Source organism: Notamacropus eugenii, chromosome 2 (genome assembly GCF_028372415.1).
Source record: "Notamacropus eugenii isolate mMacEug1 chromosome 2, mMacEug1.pri_v2, whole genome shotgun sequence".
In the NCBI taxonomy this organism is placed as follows: domain Eukaryota; kingdom Metazoa; phylum Chordata; class Mammalia; order Diprotodontia; family Macropodidae; genus Notamacropus; species Notamacropus eugenii.
Window position 1 is genome coordinate 213,905,986 of NC_092873.1, and position 24,659 is coordinate 213,930,644.

The following is a 24,659-nucleotide window of genomic DNA, read 5'->3' on the forward strand; positions in this document are numbered from 1 at the left end:
CCTCTTCTAGCAGATGGGATTTGAGCTGAGTCCTAAAAGAAGGTGAGAAGGCAGAGCACTTCAGGCATGGGGGACAACTAGCACAGAGGCATTGAGATGAAATATGGAATATTTTCAGAGAACTGCTAGTAGGACACTGTATCTGGATCACAGAGTGTATGGAAGAGAGTCTAACATAAGAAGACTGGAAAGTCCAGCTTATCAAGAGTTTTTATGCCAAACAGTGGATTTTATATATAAACTAAGACACCCTCAACTTATAGAGATAAGGAGCCTACTTCTGATATGCAATGGCTTGTATTGGTATGGGTACAAAGAAAGGACAAGTAAGCCAGTGTAAGTTATCTTTGCCTCAGAATTATTGGCAATTTTCCACCAGTTCCATCACTGTAGATCTGTAAAGACCTTCTAAGGGAAGGGATGGCGCATGATCCCTTCTCTCTAACCAATGCGGGACACTGTTGAGGGGAAAGGAAGGCAGAATAGACATGTTCCTCCCCACATAAACACAAGGAGGTAAGAGGGTGGGGAATACTAGAAAATGCTATAAAAGACCCAAATTGAACCAGACAAATGGTCATCTCCGTAGTACTACTGTAGTAAATTTCTTGGTCTTGCACAGACCTCAGATTTCAGCCTTGGTAACCAGTTTTCCCATTTTTATTGAACATTTGAATTTTGCGCCCCATAGACACCCTCTTTTTTTTAGTTTATTCTTACCATCATTCCAACTCAACTCTGACTCTTCCCCCTCAAGTAAAGAATTACCCTTTTCCTACACATCAGCTGCTTAATCACTTCAGTCTTACTTGAGATTAGAATTTAACAATAGGAGTCTTTTTCCTTTGTTTTTATTTATTTTTATTATATGGGATTGAAAAATGTTGCCCTTACACACAAGATTATTTCATGTCTATTTTCATAACGCTTATTTATAAGAAAAAAATAGATCCAGAAAGCGTATGACACATAATTCCAGAAGAATTACAGAACTCTATACATCAAATATTTAAGGAGAGGGTGCTCTTTTAAGGGCTTTGAGACAGGCATCTTATTCAAACAAGACAAAACCCAATTATGCTTCCCTTTCAAAAGTTTACTCGAAAAAGATTAAGTTGCGAGGCTTTGTTTTAATTAATGATCACTCAGCATTGAGCTTCAAACAGATAAGATGAAAAGCTGGATGGAATGAGTTGCTTATGAGTTTGTGGATCTAGTTTTACACAGTTGAAAAAATGTGTTGAATAATGAGTTTGTAAGTAATAGATCAATTTGTTTACATTTTTGGCAAAGGTGTAATCTTATTACTTATTTAAGCACTATTGATTTAATGCATTATAAGTGAATTAAAATAAGGCGCTGACTGCAGTATACCAGTGGGAAGTTCTGGTGCTTTTTCAGCAGTAGCAAGTTTAGCACAAACTGCATAAATAGAATGAAATGGGGAGCATTGCACCATTTTGCTACCTCACTGTATGGGTTGTTTTCCTATATGCCAAAGATCCCAGTTGACTATATTTTCTTGCTTTCTTGGAATTCTGCAGTTGGTTTCCTTGCATAGTAGTTTCTACAAGGTGGGCAGATAGGCCAAAGAAATCTCCCTTCAGGTCTTCACCCATTAAAACCAAAACCAATGAAACCATCACTTCTTCATCAGATCCCTGTACATACCACAATGCCCACATTTATCATTCTGTTGGGGAGGATCTGGAAGCAAAGGATACCCAGAAAAGATGTATCTCCTTACTCATCTCTCCCTCCTGACTTCCCTGGATTCCCTCAAGCGCCAACTAAAATTCTATCTTCCACAAGAATTTTGCCCTCTTAATACTGGCAGTGCCTTCTCTCTGAGATTATTTTTAGAGTATCCTGGACATATCTTGATTACACATACTTGTTTTCATGTTGTCTCTCTGAGCCCTTGAGGGCAAGCACTATCTTTTGCCTTTCTTTGTATCCTTAGTACTTACTACAATGTGTAGAATACAGGAGGCACTTAATAAAGGCTCAATGACTGAATGACAATGTATTTTCATTCAGTGGTACGAACTAGGATGGTTTAGTCTTCCAAGTGAAATAACAAAAAAAATCTTAGAACAAATCTGACTCAGTTCATCTGTAGTGATCTAAGCATATTTTCAAAAGCTGCAAAGTGTAACGTATTTGAAAATATCATCTTTGGAGGTACAAGATGGTAGAAGCATGGCTATATAAGAATGAGAGTGATCTGGTCTTGTTGGTGGAGTGTAAGCTCGCTATGGTCAGCCATGCCCCATGACAATCAAGAAGGCTTAATGTAAATTTAGGTTGCAACAAGGTAAGCCCAGCATCCATAAAACCAATAAAGAAGCATTTATGAAGGGCTGGTTATGTGCCAGGCACTGTGCTAAATGTTAGAGATACATAAACAAAGAATCAAATGGTCCAGAATAAGAGAGGCTATATAGTCCTTCTCCATTCTGCATTAGTCAAACCTCATCTGAAATGCTGTGCTCAGTTTCCGGGTGCCAAATTTTTGGAAGGTTGGTGATAAATTCGAATACCTGGTGGAGAACAAAAAATTTTGAGGAACCTCCACTGAAAGTCAGGTAAATATCAATTGAAGGAAATGGTCATATTTCACCTAGAGAAGAGTTAGTTGAAAGGAAGGGATGTAACAAGATAGCGGTCTTCAAAAATATAATGGGATGTCACCTGGGAATTCTACTTGTTGTCTTTTACTCTAAAGTGTAAAGAACTAGTAGCAATGGATGAAAGTTGTTGAAAAAGAAATTTAGGCTAGCAAAATGCATAAAAACTTCCTAGTAATTAGAGCAGTAAAAACCTAGAATGGGCTGTCCTGAGAACTAATCTGCTCCTTGCTAGGGGACTGCAGACAGAAACTTGATGACCACTTATCAAATAGATTGCCTATTTAGGGATGGGTTGAACTAAAAAAATTCCTTCTAACTCTCAGATTGTATAGCAATAAGAGAAGGGAAAAAGATGAAAAGCCATCCTTAACAAGTCATATTAAGATTTTTATGGACCTTTTTTTCCATTCCTTACAACATGACAGAAGTGTAAAGAAAAAAAAAGTTTAAAGTTGAAAAAACTTTTAAGTTTAAAAAAAGTTAGTTTAAAAGAAAAACAGCATTCTCTTATGGAAAATGAGACTTTTATACCATCAGGCCTTTAAAACTGCAGTAGCAGCAGGGATTAGTTCTTCAAAAAATTTTATCCCTTTTCCCTTTCTTACCTAAAGTATATTCAACAAGATGTGCTCTACCACTGAACAAATGTATTGTTTATTTTTTAATTCATATGTTTTTGGTGGATGAATGAGAATAGGTTACTGCTTTGGGAAATTTCATACATTCATGGTCATCGCATTCACATCGCAGAAGCCAAAATAATACATTATTTAATCAGAGACAGTCTTAAAAGTGGCAACATTGAGGTGTGCATCTACAATGACAAGGTGGAAAACCGTTTTATCTGTTGCTTTCTACACGGGTCATTCTTTTTTGGGCATTTCTAGGATAAACTCAAAAGAGTTCCCATTGATATGACTTATTTTGAATGTGAGAAACTCTTGACTTGATGAAGTTAATGTGACAAGATCACTTACAAACCTTTAATTTTTTCTCTTCTCTCATCCTGTTCCTCTTCAGTTTTAGCCCTTCTTGCATCTCAGAAGGACATGATGACTATCGATGTACAGCTTGCCCACGTGGATATGAGGGCCAGTACTGTGAAAGGTAATAACAGATGTGGAAGATTAGGATGTAGAGCTGATGTGATAAAGGATCAAAACAGAAACGTGAGCCCCTCTCATGTTCATCAGTGACTAATAGTCATTGATCAATCAGTTATATGCTACCAAAAACAGTAACATTCAGTACTTTGGGAAAATAAAAATCATATTCATGCATTCAGCAAGTATTTATTAAGCAAATATGATATACAGAACAATGTGCTATGTCCTAGAAGGGAGATAGAAAGCTTGATGTTTTACTCAGTGATTTAAATAATATGGTATCAAATATATCCCTGCCCATTTCTATAGGGAAATACAAATCATATGAATGCATTCGATAAACATTTCTTAAACCCCTACATACAAAGCAATGTACTATGTGCGGAAAGGGAGACAAACTTTAAAAGAGACAATATCCCTTTCTTCATGGAGCTTTCAAACTAGTAAATATTTGTACCTTTTTAAAGAATCTCAGACACTTCACAAACATTGCCTAATTCCTAAGCGGTTGTCTTTAAGAGGACTAACGACTGTTTTACAGCTCTGGAAACTGAGAGACATAAAAATTTAGTCTTTCCATAGGATCATAAAATCTTAGATTTAATTCCAAGGAGATCTCAGAGGCATTCTATCTCATCTCCCTCATTCTACAGATAAAAAAATCTGAGCCCCGGGGAGGTTTAGTGACTTGCCCAAGGGCACACAAGTGACAGGTGTCCGAGGCAGGATTCGAATCCAAGTGATCTGCCTCCAGAACCAATGCACTTTGAAGTGTATAACATTGCTTCCTGGTAAATCCATGAAAGTCATTGCTGAAGACAGTAATAGAATATTGACTTTCAGAGTTCCACGATGTAAAATAGCCTACGTTTAGTGTAGCTCAAAACATAGATATTATTGGTCAATATTTTGGCAAGTATAATATCTCACCTAAAAATATTTAGTTGATGCAGAAGGCAGAAGATCTCATTATTTTGTGTTTTCTCTAACATAATCTTTTTTGAGATTCCTTTCCTCTCCATCACCATATTTTCCTTTGATGGTAGGGGTTTGCAGGTATAAATACAGACAGTTTCTTAATTTTTTTAAGCAGATCTGTGCTTTCATTGTTATAGGAAACTTCCAGTGAAGAAATTCTCTCTACCAAAGCCAATCAACAACTGTTGTTCAGCTTATAGTCTTGGAGAATTGTGTGGGTCACTGAGAGGTTAAGTGATTTGGCTAGAGTTTTGCATCAATTATGCTTAAAAGTTTGACTTGAACTCAAGTCTCTACAACTCTCAGGGCAAGTCAGTCTTGCTTTACCCCACTGCCTCTCAGCTATCCTAGTGAGTGATCAGTTCAAATGGCCACTGAAAAATTCAAAACAAATATTTACTGCACCATAAACTGTCATTAGTACTTTACATGCCCACTAATTTCTGTGAGGACACTGTACTAGACAACTAAACTTAACATTACCTGTCTCAGAAGCTCTTTGGATTAACTAATCATAGTTATATTTGCCATGAAAATAAATAATCTTTAATATTTGGACTTTAATGGTGCTAAATGTTTATACTTCAAAGACAAGAAATACATGTATAAATATTAACAATAGTCTTTATTTACTGTGCATGCACTATACACCTAAGAATATACAGTGAAATCTATTTCTATGCTAACAGAAGTTAGTTGTGATATGAATAATCCAAAATGGTAAACACTATTCCAAATTCAGTCATGTTTGTTTTTGCAATGCATTGCATAATGCATACCTGAATCCAATTTACTTTCTTGCTGAGATTTTTCTTACACCAATGTTAATATTAAGATTATACCCTTAGCATGCCTCAGTGAGTTAGTGGAATAAAATGGACCTGGGGTAGGCCAGCCATTTTGGAAAACGCCAGTCTAGAATTAAAAACTGTCTGTGGGTAAGCCACATATCAAGAGCTGCCCAGATGTGCTTTTCCATTCCATGTATAGTCTACAAATGGATGGGATTGTATATTATATTATATTAAAATTTAAATTATTTAAGTTGCTTTTTCCAAAAGTTATGGTGTTTTGGCATTCATTATCTCTTACAAATAAAGATATTTATTGTAATTCCCTGGGTGGGGGAAAGCTATTCATATTTAAAGTAAATTGTGAGGTCTAAGTAGAATATTTACTATGAAGACCAAAAACACCTTCTTTCCCTGATTATTACATCCTCCACGAATTTCTTAGACCACTTCCTAAACTTCACAATTACTTGGGACTTAGAATCCTTATCAAAAATTTACCTAAGTTTCATAGATTTTCCTGAGAGTTTCCATGCCCAGTAATGGAGAATTCCCATCGATTTCCTTCCAAGTTGCTTTTGTAACTGTGTTTTCTGTTATCTACCTAACTGCAAAAGGCTTCAAAGAGAATATTTTTAATTACAAACACAAAGAAATGCTTTAAGTAGATTGGTTAGCAGGCATTCAAGGGGGGTGGGGAACAGGGTGATAGAAGGAAAAAACCCAGAATCTGACCTTAAAGAACAGGGTACCAATTCTACCTCTGATGTCTGTGTGATGCTAAGTCATTTAACATCCCCCCCCGCCACAGTTCCTCCACTGTAAAATGAGAAGGTCGGAATAACTGGCTCTGAGATACTTTCCAGGTCTCGACTGATGATTCTAAACTTTGTTTTAGGAAAAGCTACGTCAATCCCATCTATTACTTCTGTGCTCACAACGTTACATAGGAAGCACTAAAAAACCTTATTTTGAATGTGTACAAGTCTGACAAGTAATCTGGACAACCCTGAAAAACGAGCTTCAGCAATTTTTTTTTCCTGCTTCAATTTTTTTCTCCCTGTTACATGCAGGGATGGATTACTTCCACAAAATAGTTGGACAAATTCTGATGATCTCAGACCATTAAACTAAACTCCTAGAAATGGTTGACTGATGTTGGTCCCTTCTTCTCCTTCTGCTGCCTCATAATTCACTCTCCCCGTCAACTCCTTAAAAACAAATACAAGGAGTGCAGATTACCCCAAAAGTCAACAAACTCTCAAGTGACAATCATAATGCTTCATACATACTATGTGCTAAATGAATATAATTCCCTCTAGGACAATGCAATTATATTTCACTTGAAAACAGAAAAAGTAATGTTTTTCCTTGTTCAGTGGGAAACTAAACAGATCTATACTCAAAAGAAAACATTCAGAAAACTTTTATTTATGAATCTATGGCAGCGTTAGGGAGTGGAAAGAATGCTTAGACCTGCTATTAGGAGAGATCTAGTTTTGAAGCCTACTCATGAAAACTGGTAGTGCAACCTTGGGAAAGTCACTTATCCTCCAAATACCTCATTTTCTCTACCTGTAAAATGAAGAATTGTACTAAATCTGCGATGATGGTCCCCATGGGTAAGTGATTTAACCTGAGTCTTAGAAACATATATAACAATAAACCTACCTCACAGAGTTGTTGCAAGAATCAAATGAGCCAATGCATATAAAACATTAGAAACTGTAATGTACTATTAAAATGCCAGTTACTATTATGGTGTAATGGGGGGAAAAGGCATAGTTTGAGAATAAGAACATCTGGATTCTAGTCTCAGCTGTTTTTCTCCAGCTGTATAACCTCTGGCATACTTCACATTCGTAAAATCCAAGGCCTGGATGAAATGACCTTCCAGTTCCATTACAGCTCTCTTTTTATGATTCTCTAAGTTTCTATAAACAGATAACAACCCTGTCTAACGAGAATGATGTCTGTATTCATGTTTAGAACTTAATGTCTGCGTGTTTCTAATCAGAGAAATGAGCACTCAGGGCCATTGGCTTACTTCACTTTGTAATTATTTACATCTAGATGTGCCTTTGGCTACACTGGAAGCCCAAGCAGCCCAGGAGGCTCCTGCCAAGAATGTAAGTGTGATCCGTATGGCTCCCTGCCTGTCCCCTGTGACCCAGTCACTGGACAGTGCACTTGTCGGCCTGGAGCCACCGGGCAGAAGTGTGATGGCTGCAGACCCGGGCATGCGCGTGATGGCATGGAGTGTGTTTGTACGTATACTAACTTTACCACTAGCTCTTGGGGCTTTCTTTGCTCGATTCCTGGTTTATTTCAAGGGAAGTAAACTGGTCTTTTTCTATACTTGTTAGCACTGTAGTTTATTCTTTCTGACACCATCTATCCAATCTTTACTATTCACCTGCAGTTCTGGCCTCCATCCCATGGAGTCCAGAACTACTAAGAAAATTCTCAGCATGCTGTAATAAATTCATTGAAAATCTACAACAAAGCTCCTGAGGGCTTATTTTATTTTTGTCTGTCCCAGGGTGTACAGTTTTGCCAAAGGTAGGTACTATCTCTATGACAGATTAAAGATCTGGGTATATTAAATTTTTCAGAGTCCTTCTGAATTTATAATCAGTGGCCCAGTTACTTTATATCTTGAGTTACACACAGTGCCTTCCCCCTGTAGTCCATAAAGACATCTGCAGACATGCTGCTTCAAAACGTTCTCTTGAAATATGTGATCTGGAAATACTGAAAGTGAATTTAGCAAGAGCATTTTTTATCTAAGAATATACAAGAGGGTAAAGAGTTTGTGTAATATTGTTTTTAACTTATTCTGATTTCTCTCTCATTGATTCCAGAAAACCTGCAGTGTGTTAAAAAGAACATCAAAATCAAGTCATAAACTTAATTTGTAGACCTTTAATCAAATACAAAACTGAAATAGGCCTTTCTCTTATTAAGATCTTAGAAAGGCACTCATTTAATTGTAAAATTCTTTCCCCCACGAGTATTGATTACTCACATTAGTGTCCTTAATTGGAGACATAGAGGCAGGCAGAGAGGTGGAGAGAGTGAGAACAAGAGATGAGGAGAGGGAGAAAGAGAGATGGAGAAGGGAAGAGAGAAAGGAAGAAAATAATGGAGAGAGGGAAAGAGTGAGAGCAGAGCAAGAGTGGAAACAAGAATCTGTACAAAAATACTGTTTGTTTCCTCATCGCAACATGGAGCATAATCCTGACTTCTTGAAGGCTGTACTAGTGGAACTTAAACAGCATCTGCCAACCTGAAAAGACCTTGAGTGCAGATTTAGTGAAAGCTACATGGCAGCTGCTAAGTCAGATTAGCTAATTAGAGAGATTCAACATTGGAAGGCTGGTCACCAAGTGACAAAATGCTTTGACCACAGTGACACAGGTAGCTGAGACAAAAACATAAAATGACCTTTCATTCTCTATGGTTCCCTCCCACTCTCTACAAATATTAAACTATTTCTTCTCTTAACGTCCATTCTTTGTCAAATATCAATAAATTTACAATATTACTGGAGTACAGTACCTGATGACACATAGTAGGCACTTAATAAATGCTTATTGACTACTGAGAAACTGATCACATCAATATCGACATTCTTGTCAGTAAAACTGGAAAACAACGAAGTTTCATCTAAATAGAACATCTTATAAGTTCTTATCTGAAAAATGAAGAAAGATCTTAGCAGTTGTTTCAGTCTTAACCCAAAGGCAAGGAGAAGCATCATTTCATGAGACATTTGGACATCTTGTGCCTTATTTCTGAGACAAGCAAACAAATTAAGGTGAAGATTATTTTGGTTCTTGGGCTCATACTTTTTTGCAGAAGATGGAGAAGTAGAGAAAAAGAACTTGATAGAATCATTCATGCTAAATCTACAACTCAGTGATTTCAATACAAAAGTAGACACAACTGTACATCAAAAGCTACGTTAAAAGTTGCCATTTTGTATCACAAGATTCAAGAAGTTGAAAGATTATCAGTTTGAAAAAGGATTAGACTAGTTCTGTTTAGCTCTAAAGATGAGAACTAGAATGAATAGATAAAAGTTTTAATAAGAGACAAATCTGTGATTGTTGAAGAAGCTTCTTGACAGCTAGAGTTATCCAAATGTAGGATGGGTCGCCTCGATTGGTAATAAGTACTTCCTCAGAGGCTTTCCTACAAAGGTTGAATGACCATTGCTTGGTTATAATATAAAAGAGATTCTTTTTTTCAGATATGAGTTGGATTACACAGTGTTTTTGCACTGAAATTCTGTGATTCTACGACCCACTTAAGTATTTAAGCAAGTGGAATGAGAAGGGAAGTGTATAAAAGAAAAAATACATATTCAATCATAATTTTACAAAAACGTTTATCCATGGGAAACATTTTTGTTGAAAGAATGAATGAGGAGGCTGAAAGCCTTTTCTACAAACCACTTCAGCCAATAAATATGTAATGTCTTTATAAAGTCAATGATATGGCGGCTTTAAAATGTAAGCTCATTTGGTTATAGAGTAACTGAAGACTATTATGCATTTCACAAAATAATAAAAAGAAGTTGAGAAGAAAACAAGACTGCCAAGAGATCCACCTAAACCAGTTCATACCAAGAGCATTAGGAAATGAAACTGGAAGGATGACAAAAAAATGTAATGTGAAATAAATCTACATGAATGTTTATAGTGACCTCTTTTTATCATCAGTAATAATGGAACTACCCTATTTCAATTCTGACATCTCTCTATATATTATACTGTGTGAAGAGATAGTAATGATGTTTAAGAAATTATTTTATAAATAATTTAATTAGAATTAATTTAGAAATAATTTAAGAAATTATTCAGAAAAGCTGAACCTAACCGGATACAGACCAAAGAAATCTGTCAAAATTATGAAGACACTGAGGGATCAGTTTTCAAGATAGTTTTAAAGGATGATTCAAATTTATAAGAGATCCAGTGCAAAGGGACCTAGAGACACTGGGTCTCACACAAAAGGGAACCACAAGTATCTGAAATCTTGAGGAGATCCATCTGATATCCTAAGTGTCAGTGTCCAAAAGTAGTAGTGAGCTTGTGCTACCATAGACTCCAAGACTTGGAAATGAGATCTGGTTCTTTATCTGGATGTGCCATGTTCAAAGTCATCTGGGAATGAGATTACAGAGTTTGACCCTGAGTGTACCAGATTCCAGATAACCACAACAGTTGTGTACTACCATAGTATGTCAGAACTGTGAGAGTAAGCCCTGCACTGAAGTCCCTTCTCCATCCTAATCAGATCTCAGAGATCATGAGCTGGACCATACCAAAGAGCCTCTGCTTCCAGGTATTTCAGAAACTGGGAGCTGAATGCTTGATCCATGAATACAATGTCTTCTTGGTATGCCTTACCACCACCACCACCACCCTCTGGTGACAGGTCTGGGATCAGCTATAAGATCAAACCATCCTGGAATACCTGAACATAAATACCTGATCAAATTTCCTGCTGCCTATACCCTGGCTCCCCAAGGCTGAAGGAAAAAATGGTGGGAGCTGATACCACTGCATCTAAACAAATGCTAATGCTCAGTCATCACAAAATAAGCATTCCCAATTAACTGAAAAATTCTTCAAATGTTCCTTATCAGAGATGATATTACACTAATTGCCATGAGACCTAGAACATTACAAAGCTTGTTCAATTAAATTTACAGCATTATGAAGGATTCATCTAACCATTCACAATGGAAAAACAAAGTCAGTATCTTGACTCTGACCAAAGCCATGATGACCAACCATCACTCCAAAGAAATAATAATAAAGCATGCTCTCTATGTGCTGACAAAGGAATGATGAACCCAAGGTTCAAAATGTCCCATTTTTTAGGCGGGATAAATGTATAGATTTCCTTGGTTTAATTCAGCTTATTTGTTATAACAACTATATTTCTCTTTTTAATTGAAGGGAAAGGAAAAAGATGGGAACTAACAATAGGGTTACAAAGAAAGAAAAAAAGATCATTAAGACACTTTTTATAAAATACACAGAGAGGAAAAAATAAAATTCAAAAGAAAACACAAACAAGCAGGACAGCTTTGAAAGAAACCTAACTAATTTATTATTTTTAAAAAGCAACATATATATGTATATATATATATATATATATATATATAAGAGATTTGTTTTCACATATAATCTCCTTTGTCTGTTCTAGTTTATATAGAGAATTTTTTGCTTTTTGGTGGTCACTGAATTTGAAAAAAATATAAACATAAATGTAATTTGGTCAGTGAAAAACCAATTATCTTGGATGAGTTTTGTACATGGACAGTGATTTAGTAGAGAACTGAGAAGAAGGAAGAGATTAGATTGGATCGTATGAGAAACTGGACAGTGAGGTGGTGCAATAGCTAGAGTACCAGGTCTGGAGTCAGGAAGACTCATCTTCCTGAGTTCAAATCCAGCCCCAAAGAGTAGCTATATGACCCTGGGCAAATCACTTAACCTTGTTTGCCTCAGTTTCCTCACCTTTAAATTGAGTTGAAGAAGGAAATGGAAAAACCACTTCAGTATGTTTGCCAAGAAAACCCCAAATGGAGTTATTGCAGTAAAGAAGAGTCAGACATTACAAAATGATTAAACAACAACTAACAGCAAAAGCAATGTTCCAAAGAACTTCCTTCCACAGAAAACCATCGTCGGGTAATACTATATAACTACAAAATAAAACACCAGGATCTACAAGCAATTAAAATGACAATTCAAGGAGCATTATGGCAAGCATAAGTAGGCTGATGTGTTATTGATGATTATATTTGCAAAATAGTGTAAAAGACCTTATCAAGGGTAGATATGACTAGAAAACCAGAAAGACCAGTCATATATAAAAATGGCAAACTCTAGGGCATTGGAAAGATCCTTTGTGGAGGAATAATTGAAGGGTATGAATAATACCCTAGGATGAAAAGACAGAAAGGGGTTTCAATTGGGCATGTACCCACACTGATGACTTTGTAAGTCCATCAAAGTAGATCGAGAAATAAGGATAGGACGTAAGAAAGAGAAATCCAAATGCCCCAGAATATTTTCATTCAAAAGTTATGTAAGTTATTGTAGTAATATAGCCTGCCTTCCAATGAGCTTCCTATGTGATTTGACTTTGACAGCATGTGATGTAGGGGACTTTTTTTTCTCATACTTGGATTTGATTGTAGCTGACACAGATACAAATACAAAAGGCTAATAGGACTGTAGAAATCAGACATGATAATAGATAAGACTTACGCATCAATGTGCCCAGGTATCATAAAACACAGATGTATTGTTTACAAAAGTAATGACATACTTGAATAATTGTGAGGTGGATTACTAAAGTAATTCAGTAGTATTTTGTTTAGGGAGGGTGTTACATATTAGCATTTATCTGCTTAGATACCTATTACTTAGCTACTCATATGCTTTTAAAATGAACACTGATCTAAGAGCCGTTTTACAGCAAATCATTTCTCCTAATTAATTTTCTGCCATTGCACTTTAAAGGGCAATGCCATGTTCTAAAGCAAAAACATGAACATTAAATAATAATACACCAAAAGCAAGGAAAGATGAACTTCCAGGATCCTCTAGCCACATATTATTTTAAAGAAACAGCTCTATTCAAGGACCTTCACTTTATTAAATATCATGGACTGAAAATTCAATATCAAGAGTTAATGAAATGTAGAGAGGGAAATTTATTTTTAAGTGACTCAAAAAAGAAAATATATGTCATAGCACATGATCATTTTTCCTGTCAATAATGTTTTTAAAATTACTGTTATGGGCCATTTTTTACTGTATTTTTTCTACAAAGTTGTAATAGTAATTGTTGCAGTCAAGAGATTGTACAAGAGTAGTGGAGGAGAGGAAAGCAGAAGAGCAAGCTTACTCAGGCAGTAGTACTTTAGAGTCACATTGGATTCAAGGCCTGGCTTTCAGTTTTAAAAGTTCAAGAACTCAATTTCTTAGCACTACTGAGTCTCTGGATAACTGGTTTGTATAAAACTCAGGAGGAACTGATTTATTTAGCATAATGTCACCTGATTAATTTATAATAGAGGTCTTAACATTCCAATGATCAGAATACGTGTACTGTCTAGAGAACCCCCTTCCCGGTATTAAGGTCCCTCAGAAACCACATTTGTCAATGCATGGCTGAGTAGTGAGCATAAGTCAGAATCTTGAGGGCTGATATAATCAGGCTCCTTGCTAGTTCCCTGTTCCACAATGAGGTGAAAGAGTATAATACCTAAATTGTTAGTATGCAGAACAGAAGGGATGTGCTAAATAAAACATCCTTGTGGATAGTAGCTAAAAAGAATTTGAATTATCACATGTTCACATTGTAATGTTACACCAAACCTAACTATACTACCATAATGAACCAGTGCTGTAATATACAGAAATTCATTTCAGACTAAGATAGTAGCAATTGGGTACAGCCCTAAGTCTTGAGGGTTTAAATATTTTTCTTTGTGAATCAACAGATTTTTTCCTATTAAAAGAATGGAATTATTATCCTCTGATTAATTGGTCCTTTATGCCTATACCTTTGCCCTAATATTTTATAATTTGACTTGTGATAGAGAAAATATTCCCTCATACTACTTTCTGGTTTTTCTGAATTCTATTTACTCTTGTGAGCATGCAGATGAATTAATTCCAAAATATTTTCTTCTAGGCTCTGCTCTGGTTCAAGTATAAGAATTTCTGTTGCATTTTTTCCCCTCTCTTCTTGCAGATCTCTCAAAATTCTTCCTCTTGAGGAAGAGTTCCCATGACTCTAATTATTTTGATTGCCCTTTTCAAGACTCAACTTCTACACTCAGTTCCTGAAACATGGTGACCAAACATGACTTGACTAGGTTAAAATGCATATGGACTTTGTCTCTGTTTTCTCTTTTTTTTTTAAATGCTCCCCAACATCCAAGAGCTAGAAATAGGAACAGAGGAAAGGATGCATTTGCCTAGTAGGGCAAATCTGTAAGGCAGCTGTGGCAAGTGTGATAGTTATAGAATTATATAAAACTGAGGATGGACTGGCTCAGGCTAAAAAAAAGGCATACAATTGTAGGAATGTCTATGACGGTGATGGTTAATATAGTCCTAATCTTCCTCAGAGGCCCTGAACCATGAAATACACTGTGCCCTCTTAATCCATCCAGCTAGATAAATTAAGATGGAGATGTTTGGGGTGATATTCAAGAAACCATATAGCTGTGTCCTCTTACTCATCCTCTAGGAAGTGCCATTAAGTATTGCCTTCACTGCAGATTCTTAGTGCAAAGAAAGAGAGAAAAGGTCTATAGTGAAAAACATCCTAATTATGAGTCAGTCAGGTAAGACAAAATGTGATCCTGTGATATATCAGGAGTATGGAGTAAACATGTGAAATGAGTGAATCCTCCCCTGTGCCCCAGTATAGTTAATATTTACTCATCCAGTCATTTACTGTCAGAACTCCATTTCTGCTGGAAATAGAACAAAATGAAACAGGCTTTAATAGTAGGATGAGGAATTTACATGACATAACCTAGTAATGAAGATTGTCAAGTATTAGAATGAGCTCCTGTCACATACTTCTATTAGCAATAATAATAATAGCTCACTCTTACCTAACACTTAAACATTTACAAAGGACTTTCTTTACAACACACTTTGGGATTCTTTTCTCTGAAAGTTTTCCAAAGTACCATAGATTCCTATCAATCAAGAAGTATTCAGTAAGTGTATACTCTGTGCCAAGCACTGTGCTAAGCACTAGGGATACAAAGTTAGACAGACAGTCCCTGCCTTTGATGGGCTTATATTATAATGAGGAAGATAACATGTGAATGAATAAGTTCACACAAGACCATAAAGAATAGGTGGATGGTAACCTTAGAGAAGGCTCTTTGAACTGTTGAGATTCTAAAAGGGCTGCTATTGAAGGTACCATTTTGAGTTGAATATTAAAGGAAGCCAGAATTCTGAGGGATGGAAGTGAGGTAAGCATTCTAAGGGGTAGAAGAGAGGTAAGATATGAGGACAGGCTAGCTGGACATCCAAATTAATTTCCCATTCAATTTTTTAAAGTAATATTTTACTTTCCCCTAGTTACATGTAAAGACAACTTTTATTATTAATTTTAAAAAATGTTTGAGTTCCAAATTTTCTCTTTTCCTTCCTCACCTTCCTCCACCCTGAACCAGTAAGCAATTTGATACAGGTAAAAACATGTTCCATCATGCAAAACATATTATCATATTAATCATGTTGTGAAAGAAGGCAAAGACCCAAAGGAACACACACACACACACACACACACACACACACACACACACACATACACACACACAAATACAGAAAGTGAAAAATTGTATGCCTTGATTTGCATTCAGACTCCACCAGTTCTTTCTCTGGAGGTGGATAGAATTTTTCATCAAGTCCTTTGGAATTGTCTTGGATCACGGTATTGCTGAAAAGAGCTAAATCATTCACAGTTGATCATCACACAGTATTACTATTACTGTGTACAGTGTTCTCCTGGTTCTGCTCAATTCATTTTGCATCACTTCATGTAAGTCTTTACATGTTTTCCTGAAATAAGCTTGCTCAGTATTTCTTATAGCACAGTAATATTACATTAGAAGTATATATCACAACTTGTTCAGCCATTCCCAAATGATAGGCACTCCCTCAATTTCCAATTCTTTGCCAGTACAAAAAGAGCTGGTATAAATATTTTTTGTACAGATAGATCCTTCCCATTTCCCCACTACCCCTTTTTAAAAACTCTCATTGAGATACTGACCTACTAGTGGCATTACTGGATCAAAAGTTATACCCAGTTTTATAGCTCTTTGGGCATAGTTCCAAATTGCTCTACAGAATGGTTGGATCAGTTCACAACTCTACCAACAGTGCATTAATGTTTCAATTTTCCCACATTCCCTCCAACATTTATTACTTTTCTTTTCTGTCATATTACCCAATCTGATAGGTATAAGGTACCATTCCATTTTTTTAGAGAAATAAGCATTCATTGAGCTGATCCCTATATATTGATTAGATAATCATGACTTTTTAAGAAGTTAGCTTGAGTCAATCACAACTTTCAATTCTCATTTATAATTTATATGTTCATTTAACAGAAAGGATCTAGACATTCTTGAGTCTCAGAATGAACAGCAAAGAAGTTGTTAATTTTAGAGTGTAATTTTGGTAGGATGCAGAATCTAGACATTTTCACAGTTCATTTTCTATGAAGTTATTTTGATTAGAAAAATAAAGTCATGGGATAGCAAAATTGTTTATGAGTAGTGTAGTTGAAATATATATTATTCATGTACAAAATAGAAATTAAAATTAGCAATTATTTGTAAGATATTACCTCACCTAAAAGTTTTTCTTTAAGTAGGCTATGAACTTTTTTTTTAAATCTCAGATGTTTTTTACTCAGTACATACAGGTAGATGACAAAGTAATGAGACAAATTTGCATGTGTGTTTTGTAGAATTAATTTCATTATTCTGTAATTATTTCATAGTATTCAAATTTGTCCAGCACTTTTCAATTTACAGTTTTTAGTTCTTCAGAATAGTCCCAGAATATAGGTAATGTAAATTATCACCCTTTTACTGATGAGGAACCTGATATTAATTTGATAAAATGATTTGCCCAGACTTCCACAACAAATGGTAGTCAAAAGTTCAGCATTCTTTCCACAATATTATGCTGCTTCTCTCTCTAGCTGATACCATCACCTTTCTCCTGGTCCAGTGAACTTCAGGTTAAATTATAAAAGTAGAATATAAAAAATGAGTTGGCTGTTGTGTTTTCTGAAATTGTAGAAGTGAAGTATAGTCCTTGGTAAAGGCCCAGGAAAAGTGCTACTCCATGAAAGTATTATACCTTGTCCCCTAAGTTAGCTACTGTCTATGTACCTTCTAGTCATCTAATAAAGTGTGAAATGCTTACTCTTATCTATATCTGCCTTTTAAATTTATTGTGGCAAAGCAATTTGGTATTTGGGGCCAGACTAATAATCATTTGCAAACTAGGCTAAATCAATACTGTAGTGATCTGTATATATTATACACTGTATGCAATATTATGTATTATACAGTAATATATTTTTATCTTTCATAATCAGTGAGGACATGACTGATTCCACTCTCTGTGAGTAAGATATGGGTAAAGATATCTATGTGAGACATATCAATCCTTTCTACAGTGAGTCCATGCAAAGAGTGTTCTTTGATTCACAACAACTATTTGCAGAATATTTTCCCTGTTTATAATTTTGCCTCCTAGACTTTGATTGACCTAGAAATTATTCTTAGAAAGAACCATCTCATCTCTGATTGTGATAGAAATGCCTGCTCTGGGTACTATTATGGCAGGCAGTGTGGTACAGTGGAAAGATCCCTGATTCTGAAGTGAGAGAACCTCTGATGTTTCCTACCTGGGTAACTGGGGACATCACCTTAACCTCTCTAAACATCAGTTTCTTTTTTTCTAGAATGAGTAGGATGAATGAAGTAGGTGGCTCCTGAGGTCCCTTTAGATGGTTCTCTGATACTAAGCCATCTCTTACGCAGAAATCTTTTATAATAGCATCCTTGACAAATGCTCATACAATTTCTGCTTGGATACTTCCAATGATGAGGACATAACTACTTCACAAGGCAGATTACTCTATTTGAACGACTCTTTTGATTAAAAAATTCATTCTCATATTAAGCTTAAGTTTGTCTACTGAAAAAAAAATATCTGTCTATTGGTCTTAATTCTTCCCTCTGGAGCCACAAAGAATTCACAGAGCAGTCCTTCAAGTATGAGAAGACCACGGCTATCCTACGAAAATGTGCCCCTCCTCACTCTTCTCCAGATTAAACTTTGGCTGTCAATTCCAGCCCTGGTAACAGGCATCATAATTATTCAAATAGTTGGTACAACTGATTCTCATACAACATTTTCCATCCTTCCTTTGCCTTGTATTATCTAAAAATTTAAAAAAACAATAATGTATTGTAGATATGATCAGATCCATTCATAGTACAATGAACTAGTACTACACCATCCCAACACACACACACACACACACACACACACACACACACACTTTCACATATATACAAACACACCTTGATCTGGACACCATCCCTAACAATGTTTTCATTTTTCGCAGCTATTTCACAGTATTGGCTTTAAGTACAAAACTATATTATGAATATCACATCAATCTATTTCAACACTTTTATCTCCAACTGCATTCAACGCCTTTCTTCCCATTCAAACAACTAAGGATAATATTAGCAGAATCTTTCTTCCCATTCATACAAAGACAATATTAGGAGCAGGTAAAGAGCATTTAGTCTTAAAGAGTCTTAAATTAAATTAAAACTATTTGATGTACTTTCTTTAAAAATAGTAATTACTAAATTTATAGAAAAAGTTAATGGGGAATGAGGATCTGGAACAGTGAGTCATAGAAATAATAGAAGGAAGATAATCTTCAAACCTGGGAAATAATGAGCCAAAGGCATTGATGCAGATGAGACCTACATTTTTTTTTTTGGTAAAATTTGATGATCTTATGTTAGAAAGATACATTTCAGGCCATAAATATAGATGAATAACTAGAACAGATATTATGAATATCTTTACTTACATCAGATTAATCAATGATCTTTTTATACTTATCATCGTGCCCATCAAGTTTACTTCAGCATCTATTTCTGTTGTTTAAAAGCATTTTCAGTGACTCGAAGCTGTGTTAGTAGTAGTTGTTATGCATGGGAGATTATGGTAAAAATACAATATTTAGTACTAATTGCTAGAAGAAGAATCTGTGATACTGACTGCACGATTTTCCCCTTATGCGAGGCAAAGCGGTAATGATCTGAATTTAGCACTGCATTTGTTAATATTAGACACCAATTTATCCTGACAGTTTTATAGGCAAATCCTTGCAAACATTTTGTCATGTACAATATAATCATCATCTTGAAATATTTGCTTTTACTCCTATACATTTTAGACATTCTTGCTACTTTGCCTTGTCTCCCTCGCTAAAATAAAAGCCTAATGTGATATAATTCTGGGGTGGAAGGGGACTGATTGTCAAAAAAAGGTGTTAATTTGCACTCTAGTCAGCCACTGCACAATCAAAATAAAATTGTTTACACAATGGGAATTCTTCATATCTCTATAAGCTCTTTTAATCTTCTCTATCGTGGTAAATTAAGTTTGGTTTTAATTTGCATCCCTTTTGTAATGTTTATTACAAACTACTTCAGATTTTGTGAGGGTATATAAAAGTAGCTTGTTGTTGAAGTGAAATATTCAATGTCAGAATAAACTAGCAACCCACATACTTCTTTTATATTAGAAGTTTAATTTTTTCCAGTTTAAAAAATAGATATTGACTTATCTGGAGTTAGCCAATTTAAAATCTTGCAAGTGGCTGTCCTGTTCATAAGTCTTACTGACCTGTTAGGACAGATGTTGGTATATTACTTAGAGCTTGCTGTAAAAATTACCTTTCACTTATGGAAATGTACCTATACTGTGTTCCTCTTAAAAGCAACTGCAAAGTCCATAAGACCTGACTTAATAATAGACCTTTTGACACTGAGGCATAAGGTAGAATGTATGATTCCTTGAAAAAGCAGTTAAATACATTTTCATTTTAAGCAACACAGGGAACCAAACCAAATAGGGGCATAAGTTATAGAATGTATAAAGAGAAAATAAGCATTCATCATGCCTCCTTCCACTCTAGCTTACCGATTTGCTCTATGACATATTATAGGAAGTCAGATCTCATTTCCACATTCCATATGAAGTTGGATAGGAAAAGTGAAATCTTTAATCCAGTATAATTATTTTTCTTCATAATCATAAGTATTTTCAATTTATATGTTTAAGAACATTACAATGAAAATTGGTCCATAAGAAGTACATCTTTCTCTGGTGTCACTGTCCATTGAGAAAGAGAATAAAGAGCTATTCTTCATACTTATTTTTACCTGAGCAAAAAATAAAAGTAACTTGGAAAACTTCTAATAAGAACTTTTCCTCTTTCCTCCTAAACTAACCTAAATTCTCATTTTCTCCCACTGTTGCTAATTGCACCACTCTTCTATGAATCACCTAAACTCAAAACCTGGGAGTCTTCTTCTCTCCCGTCCTTTATAAGCAATAAGTCACTAAGTCTTGATGACTTGTCTTTGAAATGTTCCCCTGTTCATTTCTCCTAGTACCTCTGTAGGCTTCACACATTGATTAAAGCAATGGACTCTTAGTATCCCCAACTCTGAGTCCTTTGGCTCTTACCTATTCTGCGTACCACTGCCAGGTTAATCTTCTTTCTATCTAGTCACTATGTTCATGAATTGTAAATAACTTCCTGTTATCAGTTCAATCACGTCCACACTCTGCGTAACCAATTTGCAAGATCTTTCACAATCTCGAACTATCTTTTCTATCCAACTTTATCTGTAGCAGGTACTCTTAACTTTTGATGGGCTGACCTCTTTACACATTCCTGCTCAGATTATCCTTCCCCTACAAGTACATCCCCACCATACATACACACACACATCCCTCTGTCTTGGAATGCCCTTCTTACTTTACCTATCTAGTTCCTACTCATCCTTCAGGATTAATCACCCAAAATTTTTATTGTGAATATATTTTGATTCATGAATACACTTAGTGTATTATTTTATTATTTTCTTTCTTACATGGCTTTCTAGTGAGTTCACCTATACTTATCTTATCTCTGTAATTAGATGGTAATCTTATAGAAAAATAGAAAGTTCAGTGTTTCCTAATTGCTGGTATACAAATTAATCTATAGCAGTGTTGGTTTTATAACATAGGATCAATGCATATCAGGTTTAAAAAATATTGTGGAAACTTTATTTTAATATAATTGGTTTCTTTTGTGATCAATACTATGTATTTTATTTTATTCATTTAAAAACATTATTCTGAATAGGGAGTATTCATCAGACTGCCAAAGGTATCCATGACGCTCAAAAAAGTTAATAATCCCTGATCTAAAGCATTTTTTTCTTACAAACGGTAAATACTTTTACTCTCAAGGATTCTTACTTTAAGGTTGTGAACTTCAGAAAAACTTACTCTTCTTTTCCACCCCTTTTCCTTCTATCCACCAGGCAAAAATGAATTCTCTACCACAGTAGGGAATTCAGACATCTCCTCTCCCCTAGCTCTGCAGTATAGTTTGAGTTAGGAAATACTGAGCCTGCCTTTAGCATGAATTCCCTCTAACCAAAGGGGACCTGCTCTTTGAGGGTGGGGAGTGTGCTTGGTATCCCATTCATTGGGTCACAGATCAAAGGACCAGGGATTTAAATATGGAAGGGACTTTAGAAGCTATCTAGTCAACTCTCATTTTATAGATATAGAAATTGAGACCCAGAGAGAAGCAACTTGCTCAGAGCCCACTTTGGCAGCATGGGATTTGAACTCAGGTCCTCTGATTCTGAATCCAACATTCTTTCTACAGTTTCCCTTACCCCAATTAGATCAAACCCAATAAGCACAGAGGTGGCTACTCAAGAAGTACTTTAATTCATTTAGATTGATAAGACAGAGGTTCCCTCATGAAATATATGGCCTGGTTGCCTTCCACATTTCCCTTATCATCTCATTAAAGGATGCACCATATAAAAAGAGTCTTGTTTACCCGTTTTATCTCTCACCTCAATGATATTGATTCCCTCAGACTCTCAGTAAAATACAAGCCTGTGAAGTCCCAGAGAGTTAAACACTCAAAAGAAGCTAATTCATTGAATATTGGGAAGGTTTAAGTTATGTTAAAAGTATTCTGTAACTCATCAAGTACTGCTACTCCCATGGCACAATCACCCTCTGTACTCTTCTCATTGTATACAGATTCTAGTTAATGGTTTCCTAGCCAACAGGCAGCTCAGAAGGGGACTATTGAGTGAAATAATTAAATTCTTACCAGTTTAAGGCATAATCCAAGGTCTCTCCAAATTTTCATTTGACTCCTTGACTCCTCCCGACTTACACACATATGGTACGTAGAAACATCATACCCACATATAAATACAGTATACACATAATAGCATGCAGACCTTCAAGTCTGATGGCCTTACTCCATGCCACCATCGTATGATCTTGAAAAAAATATGTAATTATTGAAAAATATTGAAAAACAAAGCATAATTATTTTTAAAACGCTCTTTCCCATGAGTGGAAATAATATTTGTAAAAAATGTGATTTTTTTTTACTGTTATCTATGAGTCTTACCTCAAAAGTATAAATCAAATGTATCACCCTTCTGGAAGAATTATTCTTGCCAGTTTCTGCTAACTCTTCCTAGGCATTATAGAAGCAGCAAAATAGTTGTAGACATTTCTAAATACTTGAACAGTATGAATTGTTACTTGCCCTTAGCCATTGTTTATCTACAAGGCTGCATATGGTACTCTGCGATAGTAGCAATGTTTAGTCTTTTTCCCATGGATAGTTGGTAAGGTGCCCAGAGGCTAAGTAGTAATGGCTGACCCCTGCATAAATACGTACAACAAAACCATAGAAAGAATGAAAATGACTCTAAAATGCTTCAACATGGAAAACCTGTAGTTACTTCATTTTTATTTATTATTCTCTCCCCAGTTGACCTGAGGCTGAGTACTTGTGCAAGACGTGAATGTGTAGGACATGAAGCATGTGGAGACTAAATGGTTGTGTATATCCTGATGTAGTACATACAACTTTAGCTGCTTTTTAGGCTGCCTTAATCTTGGTGATTCACCAGCTGTTCAAAGATTTCTTTTAGACTGCTCATGTGTGGGTTTGTGTGGAGTGGTCCATAGCATGAAATGTTCCACTTCTCACCTCCCTCAAACAGCCCCCTTTCTTCTCAGGTGTCTTAAGTCTACTTATTTCATTTTTTGACTTATATCATCATTCCACATTACCAAGTTCTGGGCAATAAGGCACTTCTATTCCCTTGTTGCTATTTCCATCTCTTTCAACTGCCATGCATTTGTTGGGGTTAATTATCTGAGATGAGTAGCATTATCTTTCACAGAAATATATGTGGGCTGTAAAATATTTCAGAGCTAAAATCCTTGAACATCTGCCTCAGACATTTAGCAGAAGTAAATATTCGTTGTCACTTTCCTTTCACAGTTTGTGGTGATGAATGTACAGGACTCCTTCTCAGTGACTTGGCTCGCCTTGAGCAGATGGCTGTTAGCATCAACCTTACTGGCCCACTGCCCGCACCATATAAAATGCTATACAATTTTGAAAATGTGACTCAGGAGCTAAAGGTATGTTTGCAAGGCTATCCAGTCATAATGAGTGCCAAGTACAATACAAAATCAGGGATACGTTAAAGATCTATTGCTTCATTTTGGTAAATAATAACCGTCCTGTTTGCTTGTTCTGCTTATACAGAAAGTGTTTTTATCTGAGGAATGCAAAGCATTTCCTTGAAGGGGATCTCAATTTCTTTATGAGGTCAGTGGAAGGTAGTTGGGAGGATAAATTGTGATTAACATCTGCATTTATGATCACCCTTTGTTTGGATTCAAAGACATGGTAATGAATGTGACTAGAATGAAATGTACACATGGGGGAAAATCTCAGAAGATGTGATGAAGTAGGAAAACATTTTCTTTCATGGAAGGTATGAGAAATAGAATTTATGAAGAAAAGTAAAAGGTTGTGGGATCATTAAATCTGAAAAGAGAAGATGTAGAGACCTGAGTTAAAAAAGTATTGATCATCTACTGTGCTCTCAATACACTCCTAATATTAATAAATGACATTTATATAGCCCATATTAAGTCTGCAAAGCATTTACATACATTGTCTCATTTGATTCTCACAATAACTTTGAGGTAGTCAGTTAATTAATAAACATTTATTAGATTAAGTAAACCTACTATGTGCCCAGCACAGTGCTAAGCTTTGGGGTTTACAAAAAGAAGCAAAAGATAGTCCCTGACATCAAGGAGCTTACCATGTAACAGGAGAGACAACATACAAAAAAATATGTGCAAAGAAAACTATATACATGATAAATAGGAAATAGTTAATAGCAGGAA

General features: G+C 35.6%; 1 protein-coding gene across 2 annotated transcripts in view; it reads left to right on the top strand.

Annotated features, from left to right (window-relative positions):
* The window catches only part of LAMA2 (laminin subunit alpha 2), a 795,715-nt gene that overhangs the window by 603,661 nt on the left and 167,395 nt on the right, over positions 1 to 24,659 (top strand). For both annotated transcript variants that reach the window (XM_072637652.1, XM_072637653.1), the window contains exons 31-33: positions 3,654 to 3,740; positions 7,582 to 7,775; positions 23,737 to 23,879. In XM_072637652.1, coding sequence (XP_072493753.1) covers positions 3,654 to 3,740; positions 7,582 to 7,775; positions 23,737 to 23,879 — 424 coding nt within the window. The remainder of the gene's footprint in view (positions 1 to 3,653; positions 3,741 to 7,581; positions 7,776 to 23,736; positions 23,880 to 24,659) is intronic.